Raw genomic sequence first — 20,464 nt, forward strand, 5'->3', positions numbered from 1 at the left:
GAAGTAAAAAAAACCTGCCCCACGTGATACAGAGAATAAGAGATGCATCTGAGCCTTGTACCTGAGTCTCCAGCTCACCTCTCACTGGCTCTGAAGCAGCAGGCACGGAGGGTGGGAAGGAGGAGTGGATGGAACGCAGAGGTGGGGGAGGAGCCCAAAGACCAGGCGCAAGGACAGGCCTCCTAACTGTAACTGCCCCCTGCATCAGCATGCTCCTACTGAGAGGGCACGTGGCAGACAACACTAGGATGATGGCTACGAGGTTGTTTGATATCAATTAATGGCCTCACACAGGGCCTGCTGTCTGTTCATTCAATTAAGTGTACAGATGATAAATACTCAGGGATTCAGGGCGCTGCCCCCTGCAAGTTGGAAAGTCAACAACCCAGCTGGCTCAGACTCCTAGGCTACTTTCTCCTACGTCTTGGCAGGGTGGCAAGCCCAGCAAGGGGTGACCCTTGAGGCCTCTTGCTGATGACGGCCAACAAAATGGGGGTGGCCACTGCCTCCACTGAGGTAGGTTGCCTCCTTGGTAAAAAAGCAGGTCATTGCAATAGCAAAAGCCAACCTCTTCTGCCAGATTTTGGGGCGCCCTCAGAGCCACAAGTGTGCCTCTGAAAATTCCATGCAGTTGAGGGCAGGTGTCTCTGCAGGTGTCCATGTCACTGGCATTGAGTGACCAACCTCTGCACTGACCCAGGGGTTTATAGGATAGATAGTGAGTAGCTGACTTAGCTCCTCACATGGGCATTTCAGGGCCATGCTGCTGCCCACCCCCACGAAGAGGTTGATCTTGAAATCCTTTCTCCATCGCACCCCAGACCCAAAGCATCACACCCTGAGTGAGACCCTCTCCTAGGCACTTGTTGAGGAGGGTATGGCCCCAGACCCTGGGGAAACCCTCATGCTGGGACAGCCACAAGCCTCCAGGAGGGCCAGAGTGACTAGGCCAGGCCCAAAGGCCAGACTGCTCTCCATTCCCACACGCAGACTTTGTTGCTGCCTAGCAACCAGGCCAGTTCCACAGCTCTCAGTTTAACAAGGTGTCTGCTGGAAGGACTAGGGGTGGGGAGGGGTGCCTGTACCAGGCATCTCCAGGACTGCCAAGACGGCTGAATGGCCACTTGAAGGAGGGAAATAGGCTTGGGATGTTTTCTATTTCCATAGAGTTCCACAGGAATTTTTCTGAGGGAATCTTAGCTGTCAGGAGCTGTGGTTTGGAAGACACTGAAGGACCACTGTCCCCACTCAACTCCTCCACCCACAGGCCAAAAGCAGTGGCCAAGCGGTGGATCTCCATGTAGACCTTGACTCATATGGAACACACTGACATCCTTAACCCTTTAGGCCACAGAGGGTTAATAAAGGTCCCATCCAAGGGAGAGTACTAATGTCCCTCCCTCCCATCAAGAGGCCCAGGCATCACCAAGGGTGGGGAGGAAATGCAACAACGGTTAACTATGGAACTCCAATGGGAGGACGCCGGCATGGGAGAGGCATACCCACACCTACATCCAGCCCAGCCCACAGGGAACAGCCCTCCCTCACAAGGCTGGGAAGGAGTCAGAAAATAGACTTTTGTTTTTCCACCGTGTGCTGGATATTTATAGACCAGGCCGCAGCGGGAGCTTCCATCCGGGTCACCCGGAGAGAAATGGACCAAGAGCTTCTCCACACCCAACCTGGAGCATTTCTAGGTTGAGTCGACCTGCCCTGTGCAAGGTGCTGGGAAGCTGGGCTGGGCCTGGGGCTCGGGTAGGAAGAGCGGCTGAGCTGAGGGAGCAGAATGGTATGCAGCCCTTCAGGTGGAGACTGCGTCCTGGCAGGGGAGGGTGGGATCAATGTAAATCAATATTAATTGATGATGCTGCCTATGACGAAAATGATGGAGCCTGGGCTGGAAATAGGACGCTCATCTCTGCCATGCCCGCAGCTAATTGGGCTCATTTCTCAACCAGGGCAGCTCAGTTCTGCCCAGGCGCTGGTGCCATCTTAACCAGCTCAGCCAAAGCCCAGATGATTTGCATGCAAACTTCCCCCACCCTTCAGCTCAGATGGGTTCCTTCCAGATGTCCCCAAGCACACCTGTGCTCAGGGACCCAGCTGTCAGTGTGCCAACACTCATCTTGTCCGGCTCCCTGGGGTAGAGTCTAGCCGACTTTGTTGGGGAAGCCCACTCAGTAGCTCACCTTGGATCCAGGGATACTCCCCTCAACAACCACCCTGTCTCTCAAGTGCCAAGGGGCTGCCTGAAACTCAGAACCCCCCAGTCCTAGTCCCCCAGCCTTGTCTGAGGGCACTTCCTGCAGAACCTCCCAGGACACCACCACTCCAGCAGTGCAGCCAATTCCTCCTGAAAGTGGACTGCTGCAGGCAGGGGGTTACCTCCGTTTGGAAGCCCTCCACTAGAATGGCAACGAGCAGGTTGAAGAGCACATAGTTGCCAAAGGTCATGAGGGCGATGAAGTAAAGGGCAGCCCAGGATGACGTGGAGGCCATTCCATTGTAGAGCACCTTGTTCCAGTCCTCCTGAGTCAGGATCTGTGGGCCGAGGAAGGGAGTCAGGGCCTTTACCGCAGCACCCCCACCACCCTGCCCACCCTCTCCTGTTGCCCTTGCACCTGAAAGACAGTGACGATGGCCCAGAGCAGGGAGTCAAAATTCTTCCGGTCCGGCAGCGTGTCCCCATCCCGCTCAGATGCAAATTTGCAGCCGAAGAGATGCATACCCAGGATGCTGAAGACACAGGAGCCGTGGGATGGGGGTCAGGGCCCCAGAAACCCCTGCCCCTCAGGCCCTCACCCCGCTGGCATGGATGCCGCACCTGCCCTCACCTGAAGATGAAGATGAAGAGCATAAGCAGCATGCAGAAGGTGGCCACGTTGTCCATGGTCTTCATGAGCACCACGAGCTGCCGCTGCAGCGCCGGCAAGAAGCGCACCAGCTTCAGCACCCGCATCAGGCGGAAGGTCCGCAGCACCGACAGGCCGCCCCCCTGCTGGCCCACGATCTCCCACACGCTGCAAGGGGCGGGGGGTGGGGCAGGAACCAGAGCCTGAGCCTGAGGCCTCTGCATGCTCACCTTCCCCCCAACCCCACCCACTGGGAGGGCGCAGAAGCACCTGAGGGTCTGGCCTGGCCAGCACTGAGAAAGTGGGCTCTGAGGGAAACTTGGGTCTCTAGGCAGGAGCTCCAAGAGGCGAGGGTCAGGGTGACAGCTCCCTCCCTCCTGCTCTCCCCTCTGGGCCAGTCCTCTCCCTCCTTCAGCCAAAGCAACAGCCTCAAGTTATGGAATGTTTGCTTTGTTCTCTTCTAATGAAATCTAAAGCCAATTCCAAAAAGCAATAAAGCAGTTCTTCTGGCCCAGGGCCTGAGGCAGGGGGGAACAGTGGAACACTTTCCCAAGGTCTTGGAAACCCTAAAGCAAGTTGCCAGCGTGTGCGACAGTCTCCAAGCACTTTGTAAGCAGGGACAGCTGGCTGGGCCTTACACCTCCTCCAACTCTGCTCCAAAGCCAACTCCCCAGTCTTTGCCCACCCCAGACCTGCATGGGGTCAAGGACAAGGAGTGGAAATGAGAGCAGAGATTTCAGAGGAGCCTGGCCAAAGCAGATGGAAGACCACATTCTGTGCGAGCAAGGGAGGGCTGAGAAAGAGTGTGGTATGCACTGCGAGGGGCACAGAGAATCCCCAGCTAGGGGAGCAGGGGGCCTCTGGGTCAGTGGGGCCTGATTCCAGGCCCAGAGGAGCAGGGTGTGTGGCTCCTCACCCCAAGCTACCCTAAGGGCATTCCTCTGGCAAGAGGGAGCAGAGGGGCAGTCATACCTGATGACAACAATGACGCCGTCAAAGATGTTGTAGGGGTTCTTAATGTAGCCAAAGGGGCCATATACTAGCAGCTTCAGCAGCATCTCCAGGGCAAAGAGGCTGGTGAAGACGATGTTGCTGATTTCCAGGGCATTGGTGAGCTCCTCAGGCTAGAAGACAGGGTGGACCGTGAAGGAGCAGAGGCTTGTCCCTGAGCCCCTTGTCCCCGTCCTCAAAAACATCTGGCCTTCCTATACATCCGGGAGCAGGGACAGCAAGCTAGGGGCTGAATGCTCAGGATAATGGGAGGACGCCCCCCAAAAGCATCCATAAGAAAATGCACTCGGGGTGGCCAGGGCACAAAGCCCCCAGCCCCTAGTTATTTTCAGCTGAGTCTCCGATCCTGGGGCCACAGGCTCGCTGGAGGCCTGTGCTGTGGGTTCCACCCACTTCCTACTGGGTGCTCCGAGACCCAGCCTGTCCTGGGCTGTCACGTCAGCTCAGCAGGCCCAGGCCAGCTGTGCACTGATGCTGGTGGACACCAGAAGGTGATTGCCAAGGCCTCATACACATATCCAGTCACACAGCCATACGCGAAGTCACATGTTCTCCACAATTACTCTGCGGACTTGGCAGCATTTTCCTGGACAACTGTTGGCAACATTATTTCCTTCCAGACACACACACACTGCATACACGTACACACACAGACACACAAATGCATACATGCGCACACACACACGTGCACACAAACAAGCATGTACATACAAACACACCAATGAGCAGATGGGAGATCCCCAAGAAAGATGTCACATATGATGAGGCACCTGGAGCTGCTCCCCGAGACTGGGACACCTGGGTTCATTCTCAGCCTATCCTGTCAAATCACTGTGTGACCTTTAGCAAGGTCCTTAATCTCTCTGGTCAAATGCAAAACACTGGAAGTAATTAATACTCCTACCCAGGGTCTGGGATTAGGACAGCAAACACGTACTAGAGAGGTCATCAGACTTAATGACAAACTCTACTTCATTTGCTCTTCTAGCACAGAATATTAAGTACCTCCTCCCTCTTAATATGGTGGCTCAGCGGCAAAGACTCTGCCTGCCAATGTAGGTGCCCCAGGAGATGCAGGGTCAATCCCTGGGTTGGGAAGATCCCCTGGAGGAGGAAATGGCAACCCACTCCAGTATTGCTGCTGAGATGATCCCATGGACAGAGGAGCCTGGCAGGCTATAGTCCATGGGGTCACAAAGAATCGGACATGACTGAGTGACTGAGCATCCCTCTTAATATTAAGTCCCTATCATATAATCCACCAGGCAGGCAAAAACATGCCAGCAATGCTCCCTGCCTCCTGGGAGTTCAGAGTCTAGCTGGAAACAAATCATACACACACGAAACAGTTGAATAACTACGAGAGGCCTTAGATGCTTTGGTGCCAAAATAAATTATCCAGATAGTAAATCCAGGAGTTCGGAGGAGAGAAGGTGACTGAGGAACACACTGGGAAAGCCTTAGCTGGGAGACAGCTCTTGAAATGAACTCTGAGGGTGAATGGGGTCTCTCCAGGCAGAGAGGAGGGGAAGGCATCACAGGGCTGAGGACAGGGAACGAGTCATGTCAGGGGAAAAAGGGAGGCTCAATCTGGTTGATGACTGAAGCTGCAGGGTGAAATATGATTGGCTCAATGGAGCCTACTGCCCACCTGATGAGGTGTTTTGATCACCCCCAAAGCCCAAGGTGCATACTAGCTACACTAGAAGTTTGAATAAATAACCAGTGAAGTCCTTAGTCCATCAGATACCTCCCCCTGTTTACCCAGCTGCCTCATCTGGCCAGCTGCCCAGGTAGATCACCCAAGCATGGAGTCAGGCCCTGGGTACCACCAAATATATCTTAATAATCCCAATTTATGCAGCCAGCCTGGGTGAGAAGTGGGAGAGGTGGTAGGCTGGGCCTTCTGATTGGCAGGTGAGGGGCATTTGAGAGGTCAGTGGCTTCTCAGAAGGAGAGAAGTTTTCAGCCCACGCATGGATTCTCTCCAGAGAGGTCTGGGGAGCTGAGCCAGGGTCAGCTGGCAGGGCCGAGAGCCAGCTGTCCAGAGACGGAGTAAGTGTCATGTTGCCCCAGCAGATCTCAGGTGAGAGTCTGCCCCCCAGACTGTGGGTGGGGGCAGTGCCACCTGACTTAGCCAGTGGGGTCACAGAGGACCACAGCGCAGGGGAAGGGGCCACAGTCAGGACAGCTAAAGCCCAGGGCTCAGGCCCCCCCGGGACTAAGTGAATCGCCCACCTTCTGCTCCCAAGTCCAGTCTGTCGGGAAGCTGTGGTCAGCGAACCTGCCTCTCTGTCACTCTGCCACCTACCCAGTTGTCCATTCTTGGATTTGATAAAGATGGTAAGCGCAGGCCACATGGGTACGACGCTCTGCGGGTCTCACCTCTTACCATGCACACAACAACCTTCCCTTCCACATCTTGCAGAGAAGCACAAGAGGCCAAAAGATGATGCACGGCCAGTGCAAAGTCACAGGATGGGGAGAGTGGGAGTGGGATCCATTCCCACCCTACTCTGACTCCAAGAAGAGTAGACAGACAGGATCCAGAGGTGACAGTGAGGGGCTCATGAATCCAGACACATGGACGGACTGAATACGTAAAGTATCTTCTTTGGTATATAAGTTATATTCCACATGAATGCAGAGGCATTAATAAAGAACAAGTCTGAAAGTATAACTGAGGCACACACATATAATGGGTATAGTTTAGAGCATATGAATCAACCACAAAAAAAGCCACCGAAGACAAAACTTAATAAAATGGTGAAAACATGATAGCTTTTGGTATCATGTATTCACTTCATTAGTGAATCTGTGAAGTACAGCCCGGTGTGTAGGGAGAGGGATGTTCTCACTGTTTCTCGATGTTGTCTACAGGGCTGGCGGCAGTCTGTACCTGAGGGCTCACAGATAACGCACAGACACACACACTCCTGCCAGCACCCCAACCTAGAGCCTCATCAGAAGGGTGGTGCAGGCTCCCCGAAGGCCTGCATGACCGCTCTCCTCGAGGGGTGGCGGCAAAGGCCGGAGCTCCAGCCTGCCCAGCCAGGAGGCTCCAGGACTGAAGGAGCAGGTAGGAAGGAGGGCCTGGCTGGCACTCTCCCCCGGCCTTCACTTGTTCTCCTCCGTGCACAAACTTATGGGCAACGCCTATTCCCTTCCAGGGCACCGAATTCCCCGTGATCCATGGGAAAAAAGCGCTCTTTTCTCAGACAGCCAGGTCTGCCCAAGTTACTAAATCAGAAGCTGGGAATGTTCTGCAAATGCAGGACGAGGACGCAGAGACACAATCTTAGCAACACCGTTGCCCCAGGGACCAGAGCCGTGATCACAGTCACTACAGCTGCAAAGGGACAGAGAGGAAGCCAACTCTGACTAGTGCCCTGCACCACTAAGCCCTTCCTCCCGGAGGTCCGTTTCCTCCCTGCTCACACCAGGAAAGGGAGGGATGTAGGCTTCCTTGACGGCAAGGAGGCTGAGGTTCCGAGATGTGGTGCCTTGATCGCGCGCTTAGAAAGGCCCACCTGCACTCGCCTCCACATCTCCCCAGGCTGCCGCCCCGCACACACCCAGACCGCCGGCACAAACTCATACAAGCCCCTCTGGCTGCCAGGAAGTCCTTTTTCTGCTCTAGACTGCATCCTCCCTCCTGTTCAAGGAGGTCAAGGCCCAGTGGGGGCCTTTCTGCACATGGAGGCCAGGCAGCTTGAGGTTCTCACCCAGAGGCCCCAGGCTCTTCTCTATGTGGCGCTAACTGTATATCTCCCATCTCCCAGGGCTTCCCCTCCCCTTAGCCTGTCAGCCTGGAGTAACTGGGCCCCGGGGTAAGCTGCTCAATACTTCCCAGCACCAGGACTCCCCTGAAACCCAGAGCACCTTTATCCACTAACCCTTAAAGTCCCCATGGTGTGTGCAACCCTGCTAAGAGGTGGGGCTAAACCCAAATGCAGGAGGCCTGCCAACTCGGAGACTTTCCACTTGGGTGACCCAGGCAAGTCCTTAACCTTGCTGGTTCCCAGTGGCCTCTTCTATTAAACAGGGTAACATCCCTTTGTGGCAAGGCTGCTCCGCCCTGTGGAAACACCCAAGCCAGAGTCCTGCTCTACTGGCCCCATGGGCACTGACAGCAGTCCTCACATGTGGTAGAACAGAGTGCCTGCAGTCTGAAGCTAAGCACCATGTGGAGGCAGACACCAGAAGGGCCCCAGGAGCTCAAGCCAGCTGAGGTCAGTGGGCCAGTGGGGAGAAGGCAGTGGGAGAACTCCCATGGAAGGTACCCCCGGCTGCCAGGGGGCGTGAGCAAAGGAGCAGAGGAAGGAATGTGCAGGGCATCCTCCAGGACAGAGGATCCAGTGTCTGCCCTGGTCAGAGGGCGGGAGGGGCCTCTGGGCATCAAGGCTGCCAGGTGGGCAGGGCCAGCCAGAATGGCCTTGACTCTGCTCCATGACTTGCCTCAGGCTGGACTTGCCTCTGCCCATGATCTTCTGGGGGGAGGGAGGAGGTGTGCAAAATGGTATATTAAGATTAGGCCACTGCAGCAGTGGCAGCCTGCAGACGGCTTGGAGTGACGAAGAGGCTGCGAGCGATTAGGGGATACTGCAGCGGTCCAGGCGGGAGGCCTGAAAGCCGGCTCTGACAGACAGGGATGTGCCTTTCGCAGGGAGGGTGCAGGCAGGGACAAGCCCAACCAGAACTGAGGGGAGTCACTCTGGCCCTACCAGATCCTCATCCCCTGCCTCTTCTGAGGCCACCTGTTCCCGGGACCCTGGAATCTCTGCTCCCCGGTCTGGCTCCTCGGCTCACCTCACCTCTGTTTTTGACAGTTCTGTGCCACTTTCACAGTCAAAAGAGGTGGTGCAGGTGGGCCGCAGCGATGGGGCAAGGGCCACTGGGTCAGCGGGACCTCACCCCTTCTCCTCCTCCAAGGAGGTGTGGGAAGTCAGGGGACGCCTGGGCAGCAGGAGGTTGCTAGGAGACCTCACAGGCCTCATCACACAGATCACGGCCTTGCTCTTCATCATCCCCCTGGGGGAGCCTCCCAGCATGCTTTCTAGCCCTTCTAGGCCCCCTTGTTAGGTGGCATTGTGCTTCAGCACCTCACAACCAGAGACGACTTCAGTCTCTCCCCGTGGTCTCCTGTCAGCTCCCCAGAGCCACCCCAGGGGGACACACAAGCTAAGCAGGCACAGGACACCCACAGTGCTCACTCGGCCTGAGAGAGTCAGCCCGAGCTTCTGTGACTTAAACTTCTGAAGCCATGGCCCCTGCCCCTCATTCAGCTGTGCCACCTCTCTATCCAGTTGTGGTGGGCCATCTAAAGGCTGCCCTCAGGCCACAGATCTCAGAGGGTTCCTGTCCAGTCCAGGTTATCCCCCCTCCCCCAAGCCCGCCTCTTTGCTGCAACTGTCAAATTGCTGAGCTTTGCTATTTATGAACCCATGCCGACTGGACAGGGAAATACCCTACTGGGGCCCCCGGGTTGCTCTGCGCCTGTATGCGTGGTCCTCATCGTTGGGTCTCCATCTTTCACCCCAAGAGCTGCTTCAGATCCTCCTCCCCTGGGCCTCCATCCCACTTCCAACCTGGCCTCCTGCCTCCTGGGGCTTCACTTCCCCCCCAGACAGCTCTGCATCCCGCAACCTACTCGTCTCTCTTCCCACCCGGAAAGGAGCCAGGGCCTCCTCCACCTGGACCTTCACCCACCCCCTGGCTCCCCTGGCTCCATCTCATTCCATCAGCTGCCCCTGTTTCCTCACGTCTCCGGTATCCCTTCCCCTGCCTAAAAGCTGAAACCTTTACTGGATCCAGGCCTGTTCACCCTTGAACCCCGGGCCCCACCACCCCAGCTCTCTCCAAGGGCCCTCTTCCCAGTCTTCAACTTCTGGATGCCTGAACAATGCCTGGGCCTGCACTCGCCTCCCTGCCTGTGGCCACCTCCCTCTACTTCCCTGACTCTCTGCTGGCCATTTCCTGCCCTCTTCTCCCTCTCCCCTGCCTTTTTGCCCTCAGGCCAACATTCCTCAGGGTTCAGCAGAGCCCACTTCCTTCCCTGGGCTCTCCCGCTTCTCCATCTCCTGCATTCCCGCCTTTCCGGCTGTCACCAGGGTATGGACCACACAAACCAATCTCCCTCCAAGCCTTGGCTCCTCACCCAGAGAGCCAACCCGCCTGACAGCCTTCCCAAGATGGCCCCCAGCCAGCTCAGATGCAGTACGGCCAAAACAAGCCCTCTCACCCCCTCTCCCAAACCTGTTCCTTCCCCAGCTTCCCGGCTCCATGGACTTCCCTCTCCAGGATTCCATCTTGCAACCTACGAGTTATCTCGGACTTATGCCTGCTCTTCATCCCTCTAGCAGCAGGTGCCTGGGCCCACAGACCTTGCCAGTGGAATGGCTGTGCCCCACCCACTAGCTCTATTTCCCCTCCACCATCCTGGGGGCCCTCCTTGCCTCTGATCTGGATGATAGAAATAGTCTCTGGGTCCCACCCCCAAACCAGCCCACACCTCCTGGAAGCTCTAGCTTCAAGAGCACTGCTGGATTCATTTCGCCCCTGCTCAGATAACTTGGGGTGGAGTGGGGGAGGCTATATGATGGTCCTTCAGAGCATCCCATGCCTCCCTGTGCATTCCCAGGCCAGGCTGCCAGAACTCTCCCCAATCCCTCCACCAGACCCCTCTGCTCCTGGCCTCAGCTGCCAGTGACACTTTTCTTTCAAGGCCACTCTCACAAGACACCTCCTTCAGAAAGCCCTCCAAAATCCCCGACCTGGGTGTGAACATCTCTCCTCTGTCCCCAGAAATCTCCTTTACGGCATTTGGCATAATCAAGCAGAATGCCTTTTCTGCTGGAACCTAAGTTTCTTTGGAGCTCCTGGCACTTCCCATACCCCCAGTCTATTATTCTCTTCAAATGCGCTGTGCACAGGACACACTCCCCCTGTTTGATGAATAGAGGGAGCCGTAGAGCCAGAGCCCTGCAGCAGGCCACCTCCAGAAAAGCACCCTTCTCCCTCCCACGTGTGGAGAGCCTTTGAAAGTCTGGGGCCAGGGCAACTGTAAGAGATTGTCCTCCAAAGTCTTATTTGGCCTGTAGTCCCAGCTCCTCTGCAGGCCAAGGGCTCCTGGGAGGCCCAAGGAATAGCACAGGTGTCTGTAAACTCCTGTCCTCGAAGTCTGCACTGGGGTATCCATGCGTGTGTCTATCTTTTAGAGAGATGGCCCTAGCTTTAAACAGAATCCAAAAGGAGTTTGTGAATCCCCTCAAAGTTAAGACCTACCACATCTGCTCTCTTCCTCACCCTACCCAACCCAGCTTCCCTTGCCTTGAACAGCTGACCTCACTCATTTATAAATAGAAACCCTCCCTGAACATGTATCTAGAGTGACAGGATGGGCCCAGAGTCTGAGAAATGAGCAGAAGCATCACCTGCCTTGTCCTCTCCGGCCTGAAAGATTGTCTATTCTGGACCCTCCCTCCCTCTTCTCTGCAGCCCAGGATACCAGTGGGCTGTGTGCTCCCCCCGCCCCCAAACCTGCTGTTGTCTCTCTTCTAGAGCATGAGGTTGGCTCCAACTCTCAGCAATCCAGAACTAGGAAGGAAGGTGATTACGAAGTTCCTGTGTCCTGGAGACCTCATCCTCCTGGAAGGCCTTGCCCCCATGCATACCCAGCCAGACAGGTTCCAGGGGACACCTCTCTTCTGCACTCCAGAGACACCCTGGGCATCCCACAGGCAGTTTGTAAGCAATGCCCTCCAGCCCCAATATGCACAAGCCCCAGTGCTCCTCCCAGAAGCAGAAACCTGGGTGTCATCCTTGCTGCCACCTCACAAATATCCAACTGGAGTTGAGTTCTGCAGATTCAGCCACTGCCAGCTCTTCCCAGCATGCTTCTCTCTGTCTCCATCTTCCCAGCATGCTTCTCTCTGTCTCCATCTTCCCAGCATGCTTCTCTCTGTCGCCAGGGACACGGTATACGAACTGGCTGGGTTATGGCAGTAGCCCTCTCGCCGGCCTCCCTGCCTCCTGTCTCTCACTCCCTTCTGCTCCCCACAGGGCTTCTGGTACAATACAAACACATACCGTGGACTTGCTCAAAACCTTTGTTGGCACCTATCACCTTCAGGGTAGAATCCAAACTCCATCCTATTCCTCTCAGGACCTGGCTCTGAGGTTTTTCCAAGCTTATCTCTTGTTGTTTGCCATCCCAGCCCTAATCCAGCTCCCAATTCACTCTGAACTCCTTATAAATCTCTCTGTTTTGGGGTCTGGTGCTTCCGGTCCTCCCCTATGCTATGCCCTATTCTCCACCCTTTGCTAGCTACATCCCACTTTCCATTCAAACTCAGGTCATATCCTGCGGAAGCCCTTCTTGAGTTCTTTCCCCAGGCTGGGTCACGGGCGACTCCTCCGAGCATCCTTTCCCAGCAGGCACTACATCGAGTAAGTGTGACTGCTTATTTGTCATGGGGTCTTTGAGAGGAAGGACGGAGTGCCTTGGCCCGGTGTTGTACTGGAGCGTCTGGTTAGGCACGTCTCTTCCCAACTCCACATGCAGTGACATCACATTAGGAGTTAGAAACCGGCCACAGTGGGAGCATTTGCACCATGGAAATTGGTGAACACTGCAAATACCACAAGTCAGTACCTTTTTTCCTTTTAAAGGGCTGGGTATTAAACATTTAGTAGCATGCCACTGCTTAGGCCCAACTCTGATGCCCGGAAAACGTGTGTGGAATGGATGGATGGACAGATGGGTAGTTCACAATTTCCCTGTTCCAGGTTCTGCCCCCTGGTGGGCAGGGCACACACATGCCTACCCTCTACCAGATTATATTTCCGACCTCAAGTCCTAGTCCTACTCCCTTCTCAGAGTCCTGTGTCTGTCCTCCTCACCAGTCTCTCTGTATAAGCCAGCCCTGCCACTTTGCCACCAGCTGTGGGGTTAAGGGGTGGGGAAAGCAGGACGGTGTGAAGAGCATAGGGTCCACCTTGGGGAGGGTGGGGTGTGACAAAATGATGCTTCCTCAGTCACGGGCTTGGTAGAGTGCAGCTAGAGTATCTCTGTTCTTGACAGGAAAACCGAAAGAAGGGTAAAGTTGGTGACGGCGGGAGAGGACAGTGCTGGAAAGAGGGTTGGGCTCCTCTTCCAGGGAAGCACCAGCAACACCCTCTCCAGTGCCCCTCAGTCTGATCAATACCAGGATCGATGGACACACCTGCCTCATTACGAGCGCCGCGGGGAAACCATGAGCCTCTGGCCTCGCCTCTGTCAGCAGCTGCAGGCGCTCTTCCTTGCTGTGTCTCTCAGCTCTCTTGCTCAGCTGGCTCCTCCTCTCCTCCGTTTGAGGCTCCATCAGAGCCTCTGTCTCCCGGTCACTGCCCGGGCTGTTCCTGTTTGCACCCAGGTCTTAGCCTGTCTTTGGCTTCCTGTCCATGACTGTCTCTGTCACCCCTACATCTCCGAGCCTCCGCTTGTCTCTGCCTCCTCCCCTGAGTCTCCATCTCCCTCTCTATATCTCTGACCGTCTCATCTCTGTGTCCCCCACCCCCTCGCCCCCTGCCCAGGCCTCCATCCCTCTCTCTCTGCCCTCACCTCCCCATCTCTGTCTCTCCCTTTCTCTTTCTGTGTCCCTCTGTGTCTCTGTCTTTTGGCCTCCATGCCTCCTTGCACTTTTCCCTGCCCCCACCCCCCAAGCCTGCTCAGGCTCCAGGACCCAGATGGCGGGACATTCACGCCACAGTGCCTGTAAGCACAGGGCCGTGGCTGCTTCTGGGATTTTCTCCCACCCCCGGCCCCTGAGCCTGCTGGGCCGCAGTCAGTCATCTGCCTGGCCTGCTGGGGACTCCCACTCACCCCATGGGGCCCTTAGCAACCAGGTACTGGGACAAACTCCTCCCTGGTGCAGACACTGTGCCCCCACTGAGTAGGACTCCCTGCTGCTGAAGGCTTCAGAGGCTGTCCCCCGCTCTCCTCAGGAACTTGGGTAAGGAGATGCTGCAGTCGTCCCTGACTTATTGCTATTATTTCTTCCCCAAGGGGGTGTCTTTCTTGATGTCTAACTGAAAGCCCTCTTGCTGCAGCTTCATCTGGCCTCTGTCTCTGTGACTCAGCTTCTTTCCAGCCTAGTCAAATCCTCCATCAGCAGCGGAGGAGGCACCCCCTGGGGAAGGGGCATCTGACCATGGCGAGAACTGGGGTGAGGGAGAGGAGGCTGAGGTTCAGGCCTGGGAGCTGGCATAATGGGAGATTAGGAGCTGCCGTTACCTGGATCATGCCCCAGCCAGCCTAGCAGAGCAGAGCACCCCTTCCCCAGAGGTTGGCTGAGCGGGCGTGAGCACACACACACACCCCATGCAGCCAGATACAACACACCCACCAAAATGCCACTGCTGACCCTGCAGCCAGTGTCCGGCCCCACCTCCACTTCCCCCCACCTTACCCAAGGTGGGACCCAAGTCGCCCACACTCTCTGCTTTCCCTACCCTAGGAAAGGAACAGGGTATAGCCAGTTGGGTGGGGGTCACTGACACAAAAGGAAGGGGTGTCAACATGGTATGATGGCGATGGGGAAAGGGTTGGGGCGGGGGTGCACTGGGCTGGACAGGGCAACCAGGGTAGGAGCTGAGTGCGGTGGATGGCAAGGGGATTCAGAACCCCCTGAAAAGTGAACCTCACATGTTTGCTCCAGCCTGGGTTTGGACCTAGGATGCCCCACCTCAGCTGAGACTGAGTGCATTCCCTGCACTCCTCGGTGGGCACTCCTCCCTGTGGCTACCCCGCCCCCGCCACAGCGTGCGTGCATGCACACCCGTGCGCGCCCAGTCCACACCTCTGGCTCCCACATGCTTCTGCCCAGGAGCTGAGGGGTTGGGGCAGTGCCTGGCTTCCGTCTACCCCGGGTTCTGGCAGCCCTGACTCTCCCCCAGCCCCAGAACAGTGAGAACACACAGAGGAGAAGAGCACAGAAGGACCTGGGAACCACAGCGCCTGCTTGCTGGCCTCCCTCCTTCCTCAAGAATCCACCGAGGGGGTGACCTCGAAGGCCAAACCAGGGCAAGGGCTGACTTCTGAAAGATATCCTGTGGGGGATGCAGCCACAGCCAGTTGTGAGGCCCTATGATACCTGCTCCCATCTCCAGTGTGGGAGTGGGGGGGTCAGTGGGGTTCCCCAGGACACCCCTTCTGTTTCTGCACAGCTCTGAGAGAGAAAACAGCCTCTTCCCCGCCTCAGCCCAAATCACATTGCTTGCAGCTATCAGCCCCACAAAATAAGCCTGCTCCCTCTTCCACATGACAGCCCTTCAAATATTTGAAGACAGCTCGCCTGTCCCTGCTGAGCCTCCTCTTCTCCTGACTAAACATCCTGGTTCTTAGAATGATTCCTCAAACGCAAAGGTTTCAAGTCCCCTCACCATGCTGGGAGCTCTCCTCTACGCAGCAGCGCCCTCCCCACTCGCAGCAGGGCTCCCAGAACAGAGGCCCGAAGCAGATGGCCACCCTCTCTACCCTCCCCAGGCGCCGGCTCCAGGCGTCCACTCCTCACCTCTACCTGCACAGCCCCCTCCTGCCACCAGTCAATCACACCCCTAATTACTGACTCAGGTGAATGCCAGCGGGCCCCACCCACCCCCCATCTATGACTTGTCCTTCCAAAAAGGTCTTGCCCGCATCTGATGATCACCACTCATTTACATCCTTTAAAGCCCACCTCTTCTCAGAACCCTTCCGACAAAACACACCCAGCTCAGACCCTGCCCCTGGGCAACCTCCACACTCCGAGACTGCGTGACATTCACTGGCTTTCATCCTCCAAGGAGTTCCCACGCATCGGTGCAGCTTCCTTTTGTCCTCCTCCTGGCCATGCAGGCTGACAGCACAGAGAGGAAACTGAACCCGGGGTGGGAGGAGAGGAAGACAGAGGATCCCCAGCCCCGAGAACCACGCCTTGCCCATGCCCCTACCTGCTCGTGGTATTCGATGCCCATGCTGAGCGTGTTGACCAGAATAGCAATCATGATTCCCCGACCAAAGTACTTGCTGTCCACAATCTTCCGGAAGGTGTCACAGATCAGCCTCCAGAAGGCCAGCACAGAGTTGGGCTCCACATCCAGCCCCAGGCTCCGTCGACGCCGACTGTGGGGATCCCGCAGGTCGCCATGCTGAGCATCTTGCGTGAACTCATAAACCGCCTCACTGTCTGAGTCAGGCAGCTCGTGGCCAGCGAGCCCCACCTCCCCTGCCCCGGTCCGGGCACAGTAGGGACAGCTGTCTGGGCCACAGGCTCCGCTGGCCGCCCTCAAGCAAGGGCTGGAGATCTTGCAAGAGCTTTGGCAGGTGCCTGGGACAGGAAGGTAGAGGTTAGAGGCTCCAGGCTTTCCTACTTGGGGTGACCTACCCTCAGCATGTATATAGAATGAGTGGGGGAGTTTGGAGTTCTTTTAGTGGTGGTACTAGGCACTTGGTGAGCAAGGGTACTGAATGACCTGCAATGTGGATGATCCTGAGCAACAGAATGCCCCCAAATGCCAATAGCATCCCACTGACGGTCACTGCTGGTTGTCCTCAGGTTTGGACAGCCTTACATATTCACGCATGTTCTCACGCCAGACACTTGCACTTGTGCAGTAGAGACATACTTGCACACACACATGTACTGTGTACACACACACCATTTACAAGTCATATATACATGTAGAGCCAAACACAGGTATACACAGATCCACACACATCACACAGTACATGTGCGCCAGGCATGTGCACACACGCACCTACGCACAGCAGACGTGTGGACACATGCATACATGAATACCCGACATGTGCATGTAGATGGCACAGACACACAGTGGCCACCTTTACGCACACACGCACACACCAGACAGCACGTGCGCACGGACACAGTGACCCATCCCAAGACACCGATGTCCGTTTAAATCCAGCTTTGATCACAGACTGAGAGCTGCGAGGAACCTCAGACACCACCCAGGTAAAGCACTGGTGTGAAGACGCCTGGCCTGGGACCCAGCCCTTCCGCCTGCGTGCAGGAGGACATCAGTAAGCACCACTCACAGCTGTGATGGTCCCGGCCCTGCCTTTCACACAGAGGGAAACAGAACCATACGTGTGTGTGGCTGGCTGGCGCCCCTTGGCAGGATAATAGAGGAGCTGGCATAAGAACCCTTCCCACTGTGTTCTGTGATGGCACCTTCCTGTCCAGCCCACATTCCCACATAACAGCCCACAAATATGCCACTTCTCCCACGTGCCACATTCTTCCTGAAGCACAGGCCCTGGGCTTTGGCTGCAGTGAGTCTCTAGAGGAGGGCTCGTCACCCTTGCCTGACTGGGGGACACCCCAAGGCACAAGCATTTCCCTTCCCCACAACAGTGGGTATTCTATCCATCAGTCTAGAGGCCTCTGAGGACTTGCTGCACCAAGCCCCACGTCTCTGCACGGGGACAGAGTGACATTTGTATTTACATGAGTCCCCTTCGCATGGGGCATGGGGCTCACCGTGGTCATACACCATTTCCCCTTCTGAACCTGCAACAAGGACTATAGTGCATGGACCTCAGAGTCAGAGGGCCCTGACTCTACCCCTCGCCAACGACAGCACCTTGGGCAAGTCACACAACCTCTCCAAGCTCCTCCTCATCATCAGTAAAATAAGGAAAGTTTATCACTTAAACTGGTAAGAGGACCCAGTGGGGTTTTGCCTGTGAAGCATGCGACAGGCACATAGCAATCGTCAACAATTGCAAACGGCATAGAGCAGAGCATAGGTGTTTGTTACACACAACTATCGCTATCGTTACAATGTAGGAATTACAACTCCCATTTTAAGAGATGGGAAAATAAGGGCTCAAAGAAGTGATGTGACTGGTTGAAGGCCCCAAGGCCGAGAAAGGCAGAATGGGAACCCAGGCCCCGTCCTTCTGACTCCAGATCCCCTCATCCTCCCTTGGATAGGACATCACCTGGTTCCCGGTGAGGGGCACCAACATGCCTCCACCCAGAGTTCTCACCTGTGCTCTGGGTCTCCAGCAGCTTGTGCATGGAGCTGTAGGGCCTGGGCGGGATGTTGAGGCTGGTGAGGGCGGTGGGGCCAGAGGTAGGAGCCACCTCCATTAGTGCCTTCTCTTTGAGCATCTCAGGCGGGGGGCTGGTGTGCACAGTGGGGTACACCTTCCCACCGTCCACAGTCCTGCCCGATGCCTCCGATGGCGACCTGGGAGGGGGTGCCTGGCAGCGGAGTGGCTCCAAGTGGCAATCAGCATGGTAGAAGCTGTGTACAGCCTCTGCACCCCCAGGAGGGCCCCTGGAAAGGGCAGGTGTTGAGGGCGGCGGCAGCATGAGCCGGCGGGACCCACTGGCATCTCTGTCCTGGATCTGTGGGCTGGGCCGGGGGGCCCGCAGAGTCCCATTGCCCAAGTGGTAGTGGTGGTGGTGGTGGTGGTGATGGTGCACCAGGTGGTGGACGGACGGACGGCGGTAGGGGCGAGAGCAGCTGCCGCTGGGCTGGGGTTCCTGGCCCCCACGGGGCGCTGGGCTGCTCAGCAGGCCAACCCGCACGCCTGCTGCCCGGGAGACCTGGGCCAGCCTTCGGGCTGCTTTCCGGAGGATATACACGAGGTACTTAAGCAGCTCCTCATAGCAGCTGCCGGGCTCGGAGAAGCTGGCCAGGGTGCTGGCGTTAGAAAGGAATCTCACGCGCTGCTCCCGCATCAGCTGGCTTTCCCGCTGCTTGGTCTCTGAGAACTGCGTGGCGATCACCACCAGACACAGGTTGATCATGAAGAAAGAGCCCACCTATTGGGGTGGGGACAAAAAGAGGAGACAGCCTGAAGGAAAGGGAATCACAGCGCATGCTGCCAAGTACTGAGCACTTCCTAGGTGCCAGACACTAGGCTCATAACTGCACAAGCATCACCCTGTTTCATCCTCCTGACAGTCTGAAAAGGTGACACTTTATTTCTTTTAAGAGGCGACACTTTTATTATCTCTGACAAGTGAGGAAACAGGTTCAGAGATGTTGAGGAATTTCCCCATGATCATTCAGCACAGTAAGGCTAAGACCTGAACCAACCTCTGTGGAATTCCAAGGAATTGCTATTGATCATGAGGTTACTGGCAAGGATATCTCCCAAATTCCCCGCCCCTAAACAATCCCATCGTCCGAGATCGTGAGCACCCCTCTTCTCACCTTCTGTTAGGAGTAGAGAAGGCTATGGAAATGAATGCTATCTGGGGGACATGGGTTTTCACATTGGATTAAGCTTTTGAAATTCTGGCAAAAACACCATTTACAAAACTCTTGCTTCTAGTCCCAAGTCCTACTGTGTGACCTTGAGTAGGACCTTTAACCCTGGGGCCTCAGTATCCTCATGACCATTGGCCTTGCCTGTATCCCTTTTGCAAACCATGTCTCTCCTGTCCCCAAGCTGGGTGACAGGCTGACTCTGAACCCTGCAGACTAGCCAGGCTCCCACTCTGACCTGACCACACTGTCAATTCCACTTCCATACCTCAGACCCCACCCCCACCCCTACCCCGGGCCTCTGGGATGCCAATTGCTTGGACAATGACCCAGAATGAAAGTAATGAATATTTATGGTGAAAGGCAAATTTTTTTTTCTAGATTGTGTCCTAGTAATTATGATAATTAGCTTCACTAGTGTGATTCCGGAGAGCTGTTTGGAAAGATTTTTCATGGGGTGTGTGGGAGGGTGGAAACAAGGTCCTTTACCTCTCTGTCGGCTTCCCTCCCACTCCCCAGGCTCAGAGAGAACCGAATGGGGGAAAAGATCACAGACCACTTCCCAGAGGTGCTAACCTTGCTGCCCGGGTGACAGTGGGGAGAAGGGAACAGGCCCCAAGCCTGGCTACTTTTCCCCAACAGGGACGATGGGGGGAGGGGCCGCTGTTCTTTCTCAGGGACCCCTCTCACTCACCAACAGGTCTTTATTCTGTCTCCACCTCTCCCTGGAGCCTAAGTCCTGAGTAGATCTTCAGCTCTTTCTCTCATCTTTCTCTTATCTGTCTTTCTGTCTGGCTGTGTCACTGGCCTCTTGGTGACGTGGGAAAAGGGTTGGATTTGGAGGCTATAGCCCGGGGCTGAATGCTCAGCTCCAGCAAGCCTGCCCTCTGGAGCTCAGAGTTCTTGTTTAGACGATGAGGCCCACAGTCCCTGCACCTGCCACCTCACAGGGAATCTGAGGACGAAGCGGCAGCAGATGTTACAGCACCCTGCAGCAGCAGCGCTCAGCCCAGCGAGACTGAGCCAAAGCACATTCAAAGCGCCTGACTGGGTCAGGCGGATGAGGAAACATCAGTTTCCTCATCCGTAAAATGGAGATAATGACAGGACCTTAGTGAGGATTAAACGCACCAGCACATAGAAAAGCACTCCGAGCAGGGGCTGGCACATAGTAAGTGCTCAATAAATATTAGCTATAAGTGGTAGCAATTAAATTATTAATCATGGTAGTGATTAAAACCACTAAATATTGCTACTTTTGCCTCTGTCTTCTGGCCTCATAACGTCTTGGAACCTCTGAGCTGGAACAACAGATCACACAGTGTTTCTCAACACCA

At 55.8% G+C, this 20,464-nt stretch overlaps 1 protein-coding gene across 11 annotated transcripts in view; it reads right to left on the reverse strand.

The window, feature by feature from the left end:
- The window catches only part of CACNA1G (calcium voltage-gated channel subunit alpha1 G), a 61,975-nt gene that overhangs the window by 28,616 nt on the left and 12,895 nt on the right, over positions 1–20,464 (reverse strand). For all 11 annotated transcript variants that reach the window (XM_069543105.1, XM_069543112.1, XM_069543107.1 and 8 more), the window contains exons 8-13: positions 17,896–18,679; positions 15,834–16,210; positions 3,825–3,976; positions 2,835–3,020; positions 2,622–2,736; positions 2,386–2,541 (exon numbers count right to left, since the gene is read on the reverse strand). In XM_069543105.1, the coding sequence (XP_069399206.1) occupies positions 2,386–2,541; positions 2,622–2,736; positions 2,835–3,020; positions 3,825–3,976; positions 15,834–16,210; positions 17,896–18,679 (1,770 nt within the window). The remainder of the gene's footprint in view (positions 1–2,385; positions 2,542–2,621; positions 2,737–2,834; positions 3,021–3,824; positions 3,977–15,833; positions 16,211–17,895; positions 18,680–20,464) is intronic.

Source organism: Ovis canadensis, chromosome 11 (assembly GCF_042477335.2).
Source record: "Ovis canadensis isolate MfBH-ARS-UI-01 breed Bighorn chromosome 11, ARS-UI_OviCan_v2, whole genome shotgun sequence".
Classification (NCBI taxonomy): Eukaryota; Metazoa; Chordata; class Mammalia; order Artiodactyla; family Bovidae; genus Ovis; species Ovis canadensis.